Genomic DNA, 18,304 nt, shown 5'->3' on the forward strand with positions numbered 1-18,304 from the left:
TAAAAGAAGAAATTTAGATTAGATTTTAGTAGAACATTTTCAACTTAGATAGTAGTGAGGCACTACTAGGTTTCCAAGAGAAGCTGTGAAAGTCCCATCCCTGCAGGCATTCAAGGCCAGCTTGGATGGGGCTTTGGGCAACCAGATCTAGAGAGTGTCAACCCCATCCATGGCAATGGGATTGGAACTAGATTATCTTTAAGATCTCTTCCAACCTAAAGCCATTGTATGATTCTATGATATCATACAAATGAAGAGAGCAGAGACCAGAGAACCAGACCTCCTCGGTAATGTTGTAGAAGTATAAAGTACACTTGGTTTGACAGTTTTGAATCTTGTATAATTAGTAACTCCAAACCATTGATGGATGAGTTTAAGTGGCTTTATCTCATCATATATAAACAAGATCAGTATTGAGATCAATAGTGGAGTAACTATGGCTAATGGTGTCCATGTTGGGAGCATAAATGGTGCTATCGCCTCTTGAATTTAGATCTCAGTAGGCTGCAAGAGTATCAGTACATTGGTAGTTTTGTGACAGCTTGCCATGGCAGCTGAGCTGCTTCAAAAGATTAGAGTTTTGGTCATGGACCTCCCAACTTCTGCATTCCAGTAGATAAGAGAAGGTATATGAATAGCTGAACACTCTTTTTTTTTTTTTTCCTACTAAAAGAATCTTTGTCTTTCTTGTTGTTCCTGTGCAGGGAAGATTATGTTGCTTACAAGATGAATTAAATTTGAAGTATTCAGATTTTTATCTGTAGTTTAAAAATCTCTGTGCAAGGGCATCTGAACCAGAAAGCATGAGATCAAGACAGACATATTCTTGGATATGCTGGAAGATTTTTAAAATGTTCATAACCTAATATTCTCTCTTACCGTAACAGGATAATAAAGAACTATCTTTGCTATCTTTATGACACTACGTGCAATTGTGACAAGGCTAAGGTAGGTATAGGCTATGAAGGATGCTGTTATTAAAATCAAACAAAGCAACCATGTGGCAGTATAACTTGTCAGAAGCATACACAATACCCAGAGTGATATACATGAAGAAGAAATGTCATCTGGTGAGGCTGGAGCATGATCTACTGCAGAGCTTCAGCTGAATGTTGCTTGTGTGTGAATGAGATTTTTGCCAGCACATGTCAAGAGCTGAATTTAGCTCTGTTGGAGATGAGATAATTAAGCAAAGAAGAGTCCACCTCCAGCTAATTACTTTTCCTGCTGCAGTAGCTCTGCATTGAAACCTATGAATTACATCTAACCCAAGCTTTAAAAACTTGAAGAATGTGAAATAAGGAATTCAGAAACTTTATCTTTGTTTTTTCTTTAGTTTTTAAGAGATATTTGGTATCCATCCTTAAAGTAAACTAACGAGAAAACAAGATCTATTATTTTGGTTAATAACAGAGCATAACGTCAAAGAATCAAAAAAAACTTTACAACTTCTTTTCTGTTAGTACTCGTAATGTTACAAGTAAAATTACTCAGTGGCAGTTTCGCAGGTTATGTCTACTTGCTAATGTCCTTTTGAGTAAGTCCACACATTATCTCTAAACTTTTCTACAATTCTTTGTGGTAATGCTATCTCTTCAGCTGTATTTTTATTTTCCCAACGAATGAAAATGACTGCAGAATTAGATTTGTTTTATATGTAAAATATATCCGTGAGTAAATCCATGAATCCTACTTCCTTCTGCACTGAGTACCTTTCCCAACTTAGCAAAATCCAATTCACTTTCAAATCACATTAGAAAAAGGCACCATAATCCTGAAACTACAAAAGAGAATTTAGAGTAGTCAATCCAAATATAGAAAATTTTAGCTAAAATGTAATTTACCTAAGAAAAACAATCTCTACATCACTGTTGTCTGTTCATTTACTTACTACAAATCAGGCATTTTTAAACTTAAAAAGCCTTATTTTTATCTCCATTTTTACAATGATTTTTGGATGGAACAAATTTTCTCTCATAAATTGGTTTCTGTATTTTCTGGGCTGAAAGGCTGTAGGACAGCAAGCTGATCTCAGATGACAATATTTATGAAAGGTCTAACAGTCTTTCTCTCCATTATCCTTCAGATGACATTTCTTTAGAGTGCTTAAGAGGAACAAAGCACGTGTTGTTTAAGCAAGTTCCCTGAACAATGGTACTGCTTCTTAACAGTGTCTGAAAACAGAAACGTTAGAAGCAAGAAGCCAAGCAGGTTAGTAAGGCAATAAAATATGCTCAGCAGCAATTAAGCTGTGAAAGGATCTAGATACACAGTGGAAAAAGAGAACTGAAAGTAGTTGACAGTATCCTTAGTGAAACTGAATCTTCAGATGAATTTTACCAGTGAATCTAAATGTAAATGATACAGCTTAGAAAATTCCCTACAGCCCACTGGATCTTTGACCTGGACCACTTTTGTCTTTCCGTTTGTGAATTACGAAGACAAAAAAATAATCAGTGAGGATAGTCCCTAAATTCAGGGGCAGAACTACATTCACTCAGACAAGATAGTGCATCCTTGACACTTAGGGTAGAAGTCAGAACCACAACTTTTTACCATGTCCAGAAGAATCCTGAGGAAAGAGGATTTTGTTTTCAAAGCATTATTTCTAGCTTAAACTATTTTGATGCTCCATGTTTCAATCTACAGCAACAGCTATTCTTTGGCAGGCACAGCTTTCTGTGTCTGTCTTTCCCTGTCTGAGGGACAATGAGAGAACACCAAGTCTCCTAGCTAGTACATTCATACTCAAAATGTTCAAAACTAAATCTTTTTAAAATTTGAATGTATTTTGCCCAAATAACCTCAAATTTTGAACTTGTTTGTTGTTGTAGCTGTGTTTTCTGATCTGTTTCAACATCAGTATAAAACTAGATTTATTATTAATTTATACTGCAGCCACCAAGTCTACTTACTTTGATAAGCAGGAGAGCTTAGAAATAGCTATTGGAATTGGTGAATGACAAAATAAATTGGCTACAGGAAACAAGTAAAGTTTGGCAATATTAAACAGACATACGTGTGCATGCTTTTGGACATTCAAGTGAAAAGAGGAACAGTTACCTTATGTATTTTTATATGGCAAATGTGGTTTTGTTTTGCTTTGTTTGGCTTTCATTGAAACATTTTTGCACCATAAAAATGTGCCTGGAAGTACCGAGAATCACAATGTGGCTCTGGTTACTGGTAACAGAAGCCTGCGTGGTTATGTCTCTATTGTTCACAAACCAGCTAGAGGTGCTGCCCTCCACTCACTTCTGCAAGATTGGGCGGACCACCACCTCTTCCTGGGTCCTCTACACTGAGCTAATGCTTGGGGGTACCGCAAACTGATACAGACACCATCCTGAGCTTCAAGTAGGCAGAGGCTGTTGATATCAGCAGCACAAGTTGGCTGCAGACGTGCTGCAGCAGGGTCACAGTTCTTCAGGACATGGTCAGGCATGCCCGGCACAACAGCTTCAACCTCAAAAGTCAGGAGCTCCATGTCTACATCCTGGTTGGCACTCTCTTTGCCACCCTTGCTTTGAAGACCGGTCATGCATCTCCTGACCACCACCTCCTGGGCAAGCTGGAACAGGACAGATTTCCAGCCCTGCAGATTGTGAGACAGACTGTGCTAATCACCCTGGACACGGAGAAGACACTGTTCAGTAGGCAGCTGGAATCGTTCCTGCCAGTTTTCTCCACAGGAAAATTACACCTGGGGGAGCCGTGCCTCATACAAATGAAAAGGCCGCTGCACAGATGCTTGAAACAGACACTCCTGTGACAACCTGGGCAGTGACCACCTGACCTCTCTGACATGGCCCATTTGCTCTAGGAGGAGCTTTGGCCTCTACAAAAAATGCAATAAATAGTTTGCATGAAGAAACACTGATGGTGAGTGTCCTTCTCAAGGCTCCCCCTAGTTTCCTGAGTCAGCTGCCCAGTACCACAGTGAGATGGCTTCAGAATATTGCCAAGATGCCACAGTCTCTCTGGGCTGTCCCATCCTAGCACAGCTGAAAGAAACCACCTTCTTCCACTCTCAGCTACTTGCTTTTCCACTCAGATCAGCTTCTGCTTCATGTTTCCAGCTGATCCCTGGTACTCAGGCTTAAAACACAATTGAAACTCTATGAAGTGCCCAATATGTACCTCCCTGAAGGAAGCAAGGCATTGACAAGACTGAGCAGGAGACTAAAGAGCTAGCTTTAAAGTCTACTCAACCATCTTTCTTATAACTGAGGGCTATAGAGCCTTGGTCACCCTCTGCTCAGTTCTGTGGGGAATCATTTCTGGTTTTGTAGGAAATGCTGGAATCTGGAAAATGTGACAACAAAACATACAACAGCTGCTCCTCTTTCATAAACAGATTTGCTCTCAATGCTGGAATTGTTTGTATACTTCCCACAACAAAAAATGACCAGTCCACAAAACAACAAGGTCTTTCTATGACCAATACACATGATTGCAAAATGCAGGCAAGGATTTCATACCTTAGACAGCTTGAGATATTCCTTCACTAGGGTTCAGCTTGCACCATCATGCAGATTTCATGATATGAAATTAAGAATTGGCTCAGGTTTAGAAACTGAAATACCACACCTGACAGAGTTAGGCAAAGTAAGCAAGATACTATGAGAACACTGTAAGGGCTGTTTTGGCTTGGGCAACTTTATAGCGTGCTTTTGCAATCACTGCTCATCCTCTACAGCTGGATGGAAATACGGCATCCTTCATTTTCATGGATTATTCTTTGTCAGGCTATTTAATGAGCTTTGTATTGGTCAAAAGGATTAACCTTTCGGTAGTTGCGCAAATAGTTTCAAAAGATGTAAGCAATTTGTTAATTCAAGATATCTTATTCTAGCCTTAAATTGTGCTGCTTATTTGAAATATCAGTCCAATTTCTAGCTTGCTAACATGCTTATGTTTGTACAACTCTCTCAGTAGAGAGAGACAGCTCTACAGAGAGATGGTCTTTGACACTATTCAGGAAAACATCCATCCTTGCAAATGAAGGTCAGGAACATCTAATGAGAAGTAAGCTTATGGAAGCACAGTATTTTGAGACAAGAAAGTAGTGTTCCATATACAGAACCCAAAGGACTACTAACAAAGAAAACAAGATTCTCATTTTCATACATGATAAGTAGGATGTTTTCACACAAAATAGTATACAGGAGTACAACTGTTGAGAACATATCTCTTGCCTTTTTCAGGTCCTCTTCTGGACCATAAATCAGACAATAAATTGAAAACAGTTAATTTGAGGCAGATATGCTCTTGCTCCTTTATTGATCATGACACACAAATTAAAACAGGCACATGTAAAGCAGATGAAATTTAGGGGAAAAAAATTCTTAAAAAAAAAGAAAAAGCATTGGAACATGAATAAATTCAGATAAAAAGAGTTGCACATATGCTACCCAGCAATATAGTAAGGTTGCACTTAGAAGTATTTGAAATCTTATGTGAAAAGAAAAGAGACTGATTGTAATGAACAGTACCAGAAATGACTACAAATACTGTCTTATAAAACCATCAACTTATGTTCAAATAAATTATTTACAACATCATAAAAAGATCATAAAGAAAAAAGCTCCAAGGCTTGCCACAACATCTGGCACATTTCCTGAAAATTCTTGTAGTGGGGCTGAGAGAGGGTCTCTGGAATTATTTTGATGGCCCACATGCTCATCCTGCCTCTGAATTTCCTGACACAAATCTCTTGTGTATATGTATAGGATCATGTATTCATATGTTTTGCCCTTTGGTGATGCCACGACAGCTCACCTGGCTTACTCTCATCACAGCTCAGGCATCTCTCTGCATTCTCAATATTCACACAGACGGACACTACAAGAAAATAAGCTGTTCCATGAATTTTTACTACAGCTATCCTGTTTTCATCACCTTAGCTAACAAACAACAAATCGCTTAACACAGATCTTGTGTGAGAGGCTCACCAAGTTTTCTACATCTTTACTCTGTGCTTAGTCTTTCAAATCAGGAGAAAAAAAGATCAATCGTACACATGAAAAATAAGCTTGCTTTCTTTTTTTAAAAAAAAACACATTTAAAGTTCTTGGCAGTTACATATTTTAATAAGTGCACAGATTTATGTACTACAAAATTAGCTATCTCTTGCTTTACATTCACTGCATCACCATGTTTACAGTATGTCCCAAGACAATAGCTATGTTGCAAAACAATATTAAGGGATATAATAAAAAATTAATAAAGATCATGCTTTGCTTGCAGCTATTCAGTTGATGTGGAAAACCAGGTTATAGCTGATGAGATGGAAAGAGCGATCACCATAGCAACAATTTACCACTTAACAATGAAGGGGGAAGGGTGCATCCTCTTTGGCTACTTGCACATGTAAACAGCATTAGATCAAAATTCTCAAGTTCAGCTACGTTTTTGTTCTTTCAGTAAGACATTAAAAAGACAGTAAAAAATTGTGCTAGTTAGTGTGCTACAGCATTACATACAGAATCATATGTTACTCCTATTAGGAATGATAAGAAATTTGGTAACAGAATAAGAATATGATGATTATTTTAATTAAAAATCCTCCTTCGTAGCTGTCAAAGAAAAGCATGTCTTGCTGAAGAATAACATATCCTAATGAAGTGGTGATACATCAAAAGCATAAACTCCTTTCTTTCAGCAACCTAAATAATGTATTAAAGAAAACTGATATATTATCGATTTATTTTAAAATAAATCTTTTTGTTAAAATAATTAATATTGCATACATATCACCAAAACAATAATATGTTTTGGCTAATTTAAAAATACCATCTTAGTGCAATTTTTTTTTTTTTTCTTTTGGAGTTATCTGTCTCCTGTCAGTGAAAGGGTGTGTAAATTAAAACACATTTTCACTGTTTTTTCCTGAGTCTGCTCCTACCCTCGCACACAAAAACACTTCAACATCTTTAACTTGCGTCACCCTGAAGTTGACTTAATCATCTTCAATTCTGTCCATGCTGTTTAGATACACTCCAATTAAAAAACAACAACAGAGACAAACTGTTTAGCTGCCACTGAAGCAAATGGAATGACACAGGAGCCTTCATAGCTGTGTAAGGCCTTTGAGGCAGGCACTAAGCTCGTCCACTCATTATTTTACTGGGTACGTCTCTTGCATTCCTGCAGCATGCACACTTTGTCCTCAAAGCACCTTGGTAAAACAGGGAGGTTTAAACTGCTGCCATTTTATACAGAACAGGGATAGAGGGGAAGGCATTACGAAGCCCAGCAGTGCTGCATTTAGATGGGAGTAGAGAATTCCTGATGCTTAGAACACCTCATAGTGAATGGTAGCGTACCTGATGCATAGATTAGGTGCTGAACAGAGCATTAGGACACAAGGAATCTTAAATCTACCTGCAAGAAATGCTAGGAGACATATTCAGTTTGCCTTCTGTCATCTGCACTTATATGAGTCTGTGATAATGAGTTTCAAGACCCATGTTTTTTTTCTGAATTTAAGCTTTTCATCTACCACACACGTATTTTAATATGGGTCAGTATTCAGAAAACATTGCCAAAGGCAAAATCTGCAACGCTGTGCATCTTTTGTGTTTCTGGTGGTGATTAGGACACTGAAGTGTGAAACCTGAGGTGTGGGTGCCTGCTCTCAGACTGAACCTGAGCTACACGCATATCAGCAGCATGACATGGTGCCAAGCTGAAGGGGTCTTTTGTGGAAAACAGTTCCCACTTTTCTGGTTGAATCGTAGGCACTCTGCTGCCAGGATTACAAAACTAGTGAGTCCAAAAGATAGGAGGAAAGAGAGGAATGTGACTTAAAACAAACAAAAGAAAACCAACAAAAAAAGTGCCCCAACCCCGCAAAAGAAATATTCAGCACTGCAGGGGCACCACTAACTGTATGAGATTGCTTGACCTTCAGTCACCAAACATATGCTGCATGCATACTTCAATGAAGACGTGGCTAAACTAAAAGTGAAAGAAATATTCTCAATAAAGTGCTTAAAAATGGCGATGTAACAGAATGAATGCCTTTAAATAAGCTGTCCAGCATAAGAGAGATTTCAGAGGAAGTGTGTTGAACGTTACAGCTTGACTGAGAGTAAATTATACCCCCAAATGGTCATTTTTAGGTATCAAAACAAACAAACAAAATGTCTTAACGTTATCTATGATATACAAGTAGTATAAAACTCAAAATCCAGTTACAAGAGAAGGCAAATCTGTGCAAAGCTGATTAATTATTTTGGAAACAGCTCAGAAAAGTCAGGAATGATGCACTCAAGTATTTATTGCAAAAAGAGTTGTTGATGAAATCTCCCTGTAAGAACGAGGTGTCAGACTAGTCCCTGTGATCAAAGTACCTTAAGGAAAAGAAGGAGGGGGAAAAAAAAATATAACGAGCAGTATTATTACAGAAACATAGAGGATTTTCACATACAAACTGTGTAATCACCTTCAAATGCTAAGCAAAATACTAAAAAAGCTTGCAAAACAAACAAAAAAATACACTACAAAAGAGAGACAAGATAAAGCACTTAGAGGTGTCAGTAGTGTGGCTGCATGAAAGCACCCCAGGGATAAAGGGATCAACCCTGCTCCTGCTGTCACATGAAAACTGCATGCAAGTAAGTAATTCCCTGACACAGGGCTTAGATATCCAGAACACTATAGATGTAGATATGGCTGCAGTATAACAGTTGAGACCTAGAATAAACACAGCCACATCTGTTTTGCTTGAAGCCTGCTTTTTTTTTCCAGTGCAATCAGCCACACAAGGGGCATTGCACCTGACTGAAGACACACTGCTGGGCCTCATCTAAATACACAGACATGGTTCTTTCCCTTATGGCAACAAGATGCTGTTGATGCTCAATGCTCAGGAAGATGGAAAGGCAGGAATCCTGCTCTCCTATTACTGCTAACTCTCTTCTCCATAGCGTGGGCAGCATCTAAACAAACTGGTGTGGTAATGCAGGGAACTGACTACAAAGAGCTTGAATGGTGGCTCCTGACTCCCCCACTTCACTAGATACACAGCATGGACTGTGAGTGATGCTAATGCCCAGTCAGTCTGACGTATCCCCTTCTATGTTATTTCCATCTAGTAAATCCCTACCCACTCTCAGCTGTGTTTGAGAACCCTCTGGAGTCAGGAGTGGGCTGCTGTCACCAAGACAATTCATCCAGTCTGTTCCCAAGCTCTCTTGTTCAAGGACACTTGGGAACCAGCTGCAGACAAGTCGAATTGTCACCCCTACTCTGAAGTATATTCTTAACATCTTTTAGCTTTTGCATCGCCAAGTCTTTAGCACATGATCTTTACAGCGACAAAGGTAAAACTCGAAAGTGAAATACAACCCTGAAAGAGAAATTCCTGTAAGAGATCTTCTTTCCCTCACCCCTTCTCACCCTGCATTTTCATGACAGGACAAGATGGAAAAGAGGAGAAAGATTTAGAGGAACAGGTGCACAGCACAGTACAAACCTTACCATGGACTACAAATAAGTTAAAGGAAATAGTAGTAGAAATGTAGAATGACAATGCAGCTAATCTTTCAATCTGAGCAAATTTAGGACAGTGTAAGCGAGCATCTCCCCTATTCCTTCAATTGTTCCAAATCCCTACAACTGAAAGAATGTGCAAAGGAGCCAACCAGCACCCAGCAAGGCTGGGATGAACTATGACAAGTGGAGAAATACAACTTCATAAAGGAAACATGCACCTCAGAAACACTCCCTTATAGAAAAGCGCTGTATGACATATTGAGAAGAAAAGATCAGAAATGGTTGGACTTAGGTGAAATGCTAGGACAGAACAAGAAAAAATCTTACAGCAATTTGTTGAACACTTAGCAAAGCCTAGCAGCCATAAGTGTAATTATTAGACAGTGCTGCAGCTGTTTGTTTAACTGCTAAAAGAAAAATTGCTCAAAGAAACAGGGAGAATCAGAGCAGAGGCATATATTGCGGTACTAACACTTCTATTCAGCAGAAACATTCCTATCTTTAATTTGCCTTATTTGCTTACAGAAGTAAGGAGGAAATGCACTGTGGTTGTATATTAAGGTGCTTTCTGCAAGGAGACAGAAGAACTCTGAGACCCAGTCTGTGCAGAGTGTGGCTGCTGGCACTGCACTGCATCTGAAAGGTCTGTTAATAAATATTTGCTTAGTATATCGTAACTTGAGTATAGGAAAGAAAATGTATCCCCCGTATTAGTGCACTATAGATGACCTCTACAAACCTCACATACTTTTCCCAGCAAAGCAGAGAAGACTACTGCTCCCTTTCTCAGGAGGAATAGGTTCCTCATACTGCTTCCAGATCCATTTAAAAGGACAACTCAAGTTTCTGACCAGTCTCCCCTTACAGCCCACACAGAAAACATCAAGATGTTCATCAAGACGTTCAACAGAAACTACTGCAAAGAGGCCAACTATTTGTACAACTTTTTGTTTTTTAATCACAAAAGCAACTGAATTGCTTCTAGTACATTGAGAGTTACTAGTACAAGGAAATATTTTAAAGTACAGCAGTTTATTACAAGGACAGGTCACAACAGATCTGGAATAATTTCAAATCTGTACAGATTTACACAAAGAAAACAGACCTTGGCCTCTTTATCACACAGCCTATGCATATTTTTTTTAATCCTTCAGTGTAAAATCTCAGGACCCGTCCTTCTCATTTACTAAAAGACAGAGTTTGCAATATTTGCAGTGAGATATTCCACTTAAAGATTTCAGGCGTGCTTACATGAAGTAGCATTTCAGTGCTCAAAAGCAGAATTTATGTTTACAATGTGAAAAATGTATCTGCCAAAAGCTTAGAAATTTGAAATTGTATTTCTGAACTGTATGACAAAGGCTCCTGTTCCATAAGAGACAATAACATATTGAAGCAGGTGGAATTGAAGGAGATTTTTTTTTCCTGTCAAATTTATTTCATTTGTTCTCTGCAAGAAGCTAAAGAATGTGAATTACAACTTTGGAAATAAATATATATAGATATATTTTAATAGGTTTCAGTATGAAAGCTTTCAAATTAAGAAAATGAAATCCCATCTGCACATTACAGACACTCTGCTTCTGGATTTGCAGGATTAACAGTACAGTCCATTATCAATGGACACAGATGAAGAAAATTTTGAAGAGATGAACTGTCAGACACGTGGGACTTCATCAGAGCTGGATACAAAAGAAAGCTCACACTCAGTGGACAGTCACATAAAACCATCTCAGAAAGTTTTGAGTTTTGAAGTAATTGGGAACACTGGCTGCACAAAGGTACAGAAAAACAATAAGACACTGAAAATACAGCCTAATCATAGCAAACCTAGGTGCTTCATTTCAGCATAAAAATGTCTTTCCATGATTAATGACTGTCATTTTTTCTTCACATTTTTATTGGCATCACATTCTGCCCAGTTACTTTACAATTCCGATCTTCTTCCTAGATGATGAACCGGAGGCTGTGGGTCTTTTTCTTAAGCATTAAATCACTCTCACATATTTTCACATATACTTGTATTTTTAGTCAAAACATTTGTATTTAATGTAAATGAAAAAATCTGAGAGTCTGGTTGGGGCAGAGAGTAGGTCAGGGTGATCATCTCAGATGATGAAATGTTGTCCATAGAAGTATTTATTTTTTAGCTCCTGTTCAGCACAAAACTAGAGTGACTGCATGTCTGTAACACACTGGTGTGTGGTGTTAAGCTCTTCCTCTGTCTGTCCCTACGTGTGCCTAAGACACCTGCCACAAAATGCACTGGAAGCCAACACAGCAAACAAGTTTCTAAGTACAGCCCCCAAGTTTGATTCTACTTCTTTTAAAGTTCAGTGTAATGTTACCAAGTAGACTTATACAAAAGTGTATCATGTCTTAATCAGCAATTAAAAAGACAGTTACTGAATAGATTCTGCTTTAAAGTTCAAGGACAATTGAGTAAGGTTTCATTTCCATGAGACCATAAAGCTTTGCAAATTATTTCCCCTACATATGAGAAGATATTTAGGTGCTGCAAGGCATGTTTTGCAGAACGCTAAGCTGCATTAACTAGCTTCATTAGAAAGCCAGATATTTCACACAGTGTAAAAACAACATAATAAAATACTGACAAAGGCAACAGTAGAAATAGATCTGAAATAACATGAAAATACAAACTTGTAACTCTGTATAATTAATATGATTAATATTAATAATATTAATTAGTTAATTATTAATATGATTATTAATCATATTAATATGATTAACTACCCAAAGTATTTGCAAAATACATTTTTAGAAATTAAAACAGATAAAATTCATTAATAATATTCCTGGAAATAAAAGCATCAAAGTTATTAAAGAATTTTAAGGGCTTCACTATGTTTTCCTGCATAGTAGGAAAGGCCATCCACGCTCTGCATCTCCATGGACGCCTCATATATCTCTGCATGCAGAACACACAGGTGTATGATACTGCATCCAGCTCAGTACTTGGGGGGTTGCTGATATTATAACAAAAAGACAAAATATTTTGAGCACAGTAGAGAAATGGCAGCCTGAAAGTGATGTTATTTGCTGTGTGGAGGAGCTTTTATTTTGGAAGAGAGCTACACATAAAAAACAGTAAAGGAGCCTTCAAACACATGGCAAACAGTCCATTACACTGCACGTCTGCTGTCAACCTTTCACAAGTACTCTGTTGGCAAGCACCCCAATCAACTGCTTATTCATCTGGTACCATTACCATAAATGTCTCCAGAGGACAGAATGACATCTTTCAAGTATACTGCCTATAACAATGATACTGAATTATGACTTCACATCAGGGCAATCAAGCCTGGCTACAGAATGCACTGCTGAAGATGGATTTCAACTAAAACTGCAGGGTTTGTTTTTTTTAAGCACTACATTTGGGTTAAAATAAAAACAAAAACAAGAGAACAATCAACTTTGGAAAAAGCAAATAACACATGCTGGGTAAACAGGATTATATGCATCACTCCTGATAAGGCATTGGTCTATTTTATTCTTTTGCAATCCTTCATGGCACATAAGAGATTACCACCTTCAGCAAACAACCAGCTGGAATATAATGCAGGTAAGCATTTTTGGCACAACAGACATTATAGTCTTCTCTTTGTCCTGACAGTCGAGAAAGACATTTCTGAAGAAAGGAAGCCTAAATCCTCCTTCCAAGTGTAGAGAAGAAATAACAAAAAGGAAAAAAATAATCACAAAAAGTTTCTTTTTTTCTTGTAATTATTATTTTAGAGGCATCTGTCCTGCCTTCTCAGGACTATGAGTGACACAAAATTATCAGAGTACTCTTCCCTAAACTGACTTTTGAGTTTTAGTCTTCATTCTGTGTCATTCTAAACATAGTAAAATGAGTAACTTCTACAAAGCGTAGGGTTTCTGTGTAAGTCTTTGAACATTCTGAATGTTGTCAGAAGGATGCTGAGCACTCTCCATTCCTCATGTGGCTTCCTGTATGAATGGGGAACAAGGAGGGGGTGAACAATCCTGTTGGGAGAACAGGAAGATGCTAATGACGGGATATAGAAGAATAAATAAACAAGATACTGATTTGACAAAATAGAGCATTGGGCAGCAGAAAACATGCACAGCGTGCAGAAAAAAAGCCTTAAGTGCACTGGATCTGATTTTGTTCTGAGAAATTTATAATGTCTGCTTCACATTTACAGTAATATCACAATAATTGATAATCAAGACTACTTTTTCAGTATAAAAACTGCTGTGGGTAAAACATCTGAGGTGAAGAAAGATGAAGAAGGTTTAATATAAAAAGATAAATTCAGTGCAATTAATTTTAAAGAAAGGTACATCGTCATTCCATCCATCTGTCCCTTCTTCCCTTCTTGACTTGAGAAGATGGTAGCAAAAGATGATCAGGAGCAACAAGACATCAACAGCATGCTGTGGAGAACAGAAAGGCACTCCTTTGCTATTTTTGAAACACCCACTCAATGTAAATACATTTATTACTTTGGGCGACAGAAACTTCTGTCAGTAATTTGTTCGAATAAGGAATGATAAGAATTTGATATCCCTAAAAATGAAAGGCTAAACATGTTCACACATACGTGCATAAGTGAATATAAGTTCATTACTTCCATCAAAATATGTCTGCAGGTTCCAAATTTGCCTCCTTTGATACTTTATATAGCTGGTCAACCACTATCAGATTTTAAAGATGATTTATTGTCCCAATGCCTTTCTGAAGTCTTCAAATCCCCAAGCCCTTGCACAATATGGGCAAAAAAAAAATTATCTGACAACCACACTACATATAATAGAAAAACTTATACTGAAACAATGCTAATGCTGGTATTTTATTATTGAAAGAAAAAAGTTCCCTGCAAATACACAAAGTGCAACACCATTCTCAGAACGGCCACTGGGAACCTGCTCACTTATTTGAGTTCTGTCAGTCCCTCACAGCAAGGAAAGCAAAATCAGTCAGGACTTGCTTCTGTAATGTTATGGATATTTCTTACATTTCTTAGTGCACAGCAGACTATAAAGACACACCCATACGCATGAAGTTTCATATTTTTCATTTGTATTACCAATCAACATTGACCCACTCCAGTGTATTTGTTGGGAGAAAAAACAGTAGGGACAGTGTATCTCTTCTCTACACACTAAAGACTGAGTACTTCACATATAAATACATGTATGTATAGAAATGCAAATACAAATGTAAATAAATTTGGGTTTATAATGGTTTCCGCTCAGTAGTATGAGTTCTCAGATAAAATAACAAAAAGAAAAGGTAGAGGGCTAAGTTTTGAGCAGAATCAGCAGTAGAGTAGACGATAAACATACATCCGTGCGCAGTATAGAGAGCCAATGATAGCACAGAAAAGATGTGCTTCTGTATCAGCTGTTAGTGGACTGTATTCCTGTCAAACACTGATAAGGTCCACTCATGTGCTGCCTTATTTAGTCAGACTTCTCTGCTGACACACCAATGCACAGTAACAAGTGTGCATGATCTTTCCAGTCCAGAGAGGCTTCAGCTCCTCCTTTCACTAAGATCATAACAAATATTATATTGCTCAGTGCCATTTCCTAAGGCGTTATGAAAAGGTTTTATCTGGTCATTTAAGAACATGCTACCAGTAGTACAACTGTATTCTCAATAGTACTTAATATGAAACACAACTCAGAAAAATCTGAAAACCAGATCATAAAAAAAAAAAATAAATGCAGATACTTTAATAATGGAGATATTTACTCTGTCCTAATCCCAAGATATTTACCTTACTATTCCACTTTTTGGAAGGTAAGAAACATACTGCATACTGGAAGGCATGAGAAGGTGTTTAAATAAGCCTGTAGCTTGGGAATATTATTTTAAGATTGAGTATAAGTTGGCAGTTTAGCTCTGTAAAAGTAATTCAATCAGAAGACTAAACTTCATATGCTTTTTACCTCATGCACCTGCATACTACTTCTGTAATCTATTTTCCTCAAGTACTTTTAGCCAGACTTACTGTATGGTATGTCACGTATGTAAAGAAAACATTTTTAGTAATGCTAAAACCCAGTATCAATTACTTTTACAACTAATTCATTGTTGTCACACACTCAAAACTAAAAGATTTCTCATTTTGTTGAATATATTTAAAAACAATCTGCATTTCATGACATCACTACCCATTAGCTTGTATACTGTGAATATACTCGCAGATAAACTGCTACCAGCAAGATAAATTAGCAGAGAACATACCGTGAAAGTGTGCATCTCTTCTGTTTTGTCATCATGTTTCACTTACTTGCTAACTTGTAAAATGAAGTAATCCGTGATGAATCTTTTAAGTTCTTAGCATGAATTAGCAGGATTCTGATGTCTATTATCTCACAGTTACTGTCAAAAGGTCGGCTCCTGAATACAGAGTATACACTAAATTCTACATATTTAGCTTCCTTTGGAACTATGGCAATATATTCTATTAAAACTCACTCTATTGCAAAATGCTATTAATCATGGTAGTCTAAGCACTCAGTCCACAGCCTATCTTTTTAACAGAGCCTAAATGGCGTTCACCAATGTAGAAATACACCAGTATTCATCAGGTACTATTCTTAAAGTAGGCTAGATTATGCACACTCTTTCCCTGTGCACATGTTGAGAATACATATGCAAACTTGACTAAAGAATATGCACAACACAGTGAAATACTGAGAAAGTTTGCACCACAACTGGAAGCTGAGCAGTTGTACAAGAGCAGTCCTGAACCTAAGCTGGTTGCCTCAGCTGATAGGAGCCTCCAGAAAATAGGATGGTTTTCCACAATATCACAAAAATACAACAGATTCACTGCCTCAGAGAGAACCAAGCTTGTTTGCTCACTTTGTGCCCTGATCTGCATTGCAGTCCTATTAGCCTGGTCACATATTTCTAACTCTGTTCCTCACTATAACCGATTTGCTGAATGATCACACTGAAGTATGTGGCGTGCTTGGAGAGTAAACTCATTTAACCAAGATCAGCTGCGTATCTGATGTCCAGCTTGTGGCCTGAAGGCACACACGAATATGTGGCTCACAAGGCCAACTCACCTGACCCACAGGCAGCTCTGGGCTGAACGAATACTTGGGGGAAGAGCAGCGTGTGAGTAGGCTGTTGACTGAGTTATTCAGGAAGCAACAGCAACCCACTCTCGATCAAGATCCTTCCCATTGCTCCTCTTTCACACAGCTGTCTGGTTGTCGCTACCAGGATTTCACAGCGCATTCCACGCCCGCCATTGAAGACCCTTTGGGACACAAGCACAGCTGGGAGCCAGCTGGCTGAGCGGTTCGAGCACCCTCCTTTTTCTCAGGAGCTTCCATCCCACCACACGTGCAATGAGCCACCCAGCATGCTCTGCCACTAGCAAAGTGCTATGCACACATAAGCAGGGAAATTTGGCACCATGATTTTGATGGCCTTCCAGAAACATCTGCTGGACAAGCAAAGCTGAGGCAAACAAACCATGCTGAATGCTTTTTATTTTCCCTGATCAGCTACTAGGCTGAGGATCTTTGCAACAGAAAAACAAATTCATTCCAAAAAGAAGGAACAGCAACCCGTATGATCAGCTATTTTCAATGTAAACCATGTAATCTATAAATTATTTTTCTCACAAAGATGCAAAACCAGAAATGAGATCCCCTAGTAGAGTAATAAAAACTAAACTGTATCCTCAGTTAAGCTTTTCAAAGCAAAGCCTCCCTAATTTCCAGAAATATGGATATCCTTAGTAACTGAGCTGGCTTATCTTTCTAGAATAAATTCTGTCACTCCCACTTGTACTAAGCTGCGTCATACTGAAATCTCAGGATTTTTTGGGACAGTGTGCAGAATGGCACAACATTCAGCAAGAGTAACAGGAGACAGAATGTGACACACTAACTCATTACAGAAGCTTTAGTGTTTGGAAAGAGAAGCGACTACATCTCAGGAAGTTCTATTCATTCCTCTGCAACTCATAAAATAACCCAGAATTTTAGTCTTCCTAGGAATTAGGAAGAGCAGATACCTAGGACTGCACGCTTAGAACTTGAAGGTTTTTGCATTGTTAACTGGACTATCTTTGTACGTTCAACTCACCACCTCCCAAAGTACTCAACTCATAAAGAACACTGTTCCATCAGTGATGTCCGGGTATCACTGCGATCAGTGGGAGTTTTTCTGTTTATGTCAATGCTTGGTATTTTCAGCAATGGATTACATGAAGAATAAATTAAAAATCTGACAGATTCCACTCATTCTTTCATCTTCTAAAGCTACAGTTTAAATGGGTGATAAGCCATTTAAGTGCCCTTTGATTAGAACTTTAGAAAGTTATGTTTTGTCTTCTCCTAAAAAGACTAACATGCATCATTTTAAAATTAAGTGGTATTTTTAAAACCTCTTGAGAAACCTTTCCCCTACACCTGCTGAGCTGCAGGTTCCCCTCCTCAGAAGCAGCTGAGTAATGATGAGTTGCTGATCATTGTACGCAAGATGACAAGTAGACTAGGTTTGATCATTTCAGTCATTTACGTGTGTACAGTGGAAAAGCCCCAGAGACTGTACAATCAAAGATAGATGAGTTTCTTGCACTGTAGGCATTGATTCTGATCAATGCTGAGCAAATTAATATATTGGATGTATTGGAGTATTTCAAAAAATGATGCCCAATTATCTTTCAGGATGTTCTCATGCCCTCTAGCCAGCTGGCTGAATCTATTTTTTTCCCTTACATGCTAATTGATTGCTCTGATGATATCATTTCCTTTTTTCATGCATTTGCTTTTTTTTTTT

General features: G+C 38.0%; 2 protein-coding genes across 2 annotated transcripts in view; one reads left to right on the plus strand and one right to left on the minus strand.

Annotated features, from left to right (window-relative positions):
* The window catches only part of LOC100547979 (junctophilin-1), a 46,002-nt gene extending 42,461 nt beyond the window's left edge, over positions 1-3,541 (minus strand). Inside the window, exon 1 of the mRNA XM_031552960.1 lies at positions 3,324-3,541. Within this exon, the coding sequence (XP_031408820.1) occupies positions 3,324-3,541 (218 nt within the window). The remainder of the gene's footprint in view (positions 1-3,323) is intronic.
* A 7,579-nt stretch (positions 3,542-11,120) lies between these two features.
* The window catches only part of TMEM70 (transmembrane protein 70), an 11,267-nt gene continuing 4,083 nt past the window's right edge, over positions 11,121-18,304 (plus strand). The window contains exon 1 of the mRNA XM_019614364.1: positions 11,121-11,282. Coding sequence (XP_019469909.1) covers positions 11,121-11,282 — 162 coding nt within the window. The remainder of the gene's footprint in view (positions 11,283-18,304) is intronic.

The sequence above is a fragment of the Meleagris gallopavo genome, chromosome 3 (assembly GCF_000146605.3).
Source record: "Meleagris gallopavo isolate NT-WF06-2002-E0010 breed Aviagen turkey brand Nicholas breeding stock chromosome 3, Turkey_5.1, whole genome shotgun sequence".
NCBI lineage: Eukaryota > Metazoa > Chordata > Aves > Galliformes > Phasianidae > Meleagris > Meleagris gallopavo.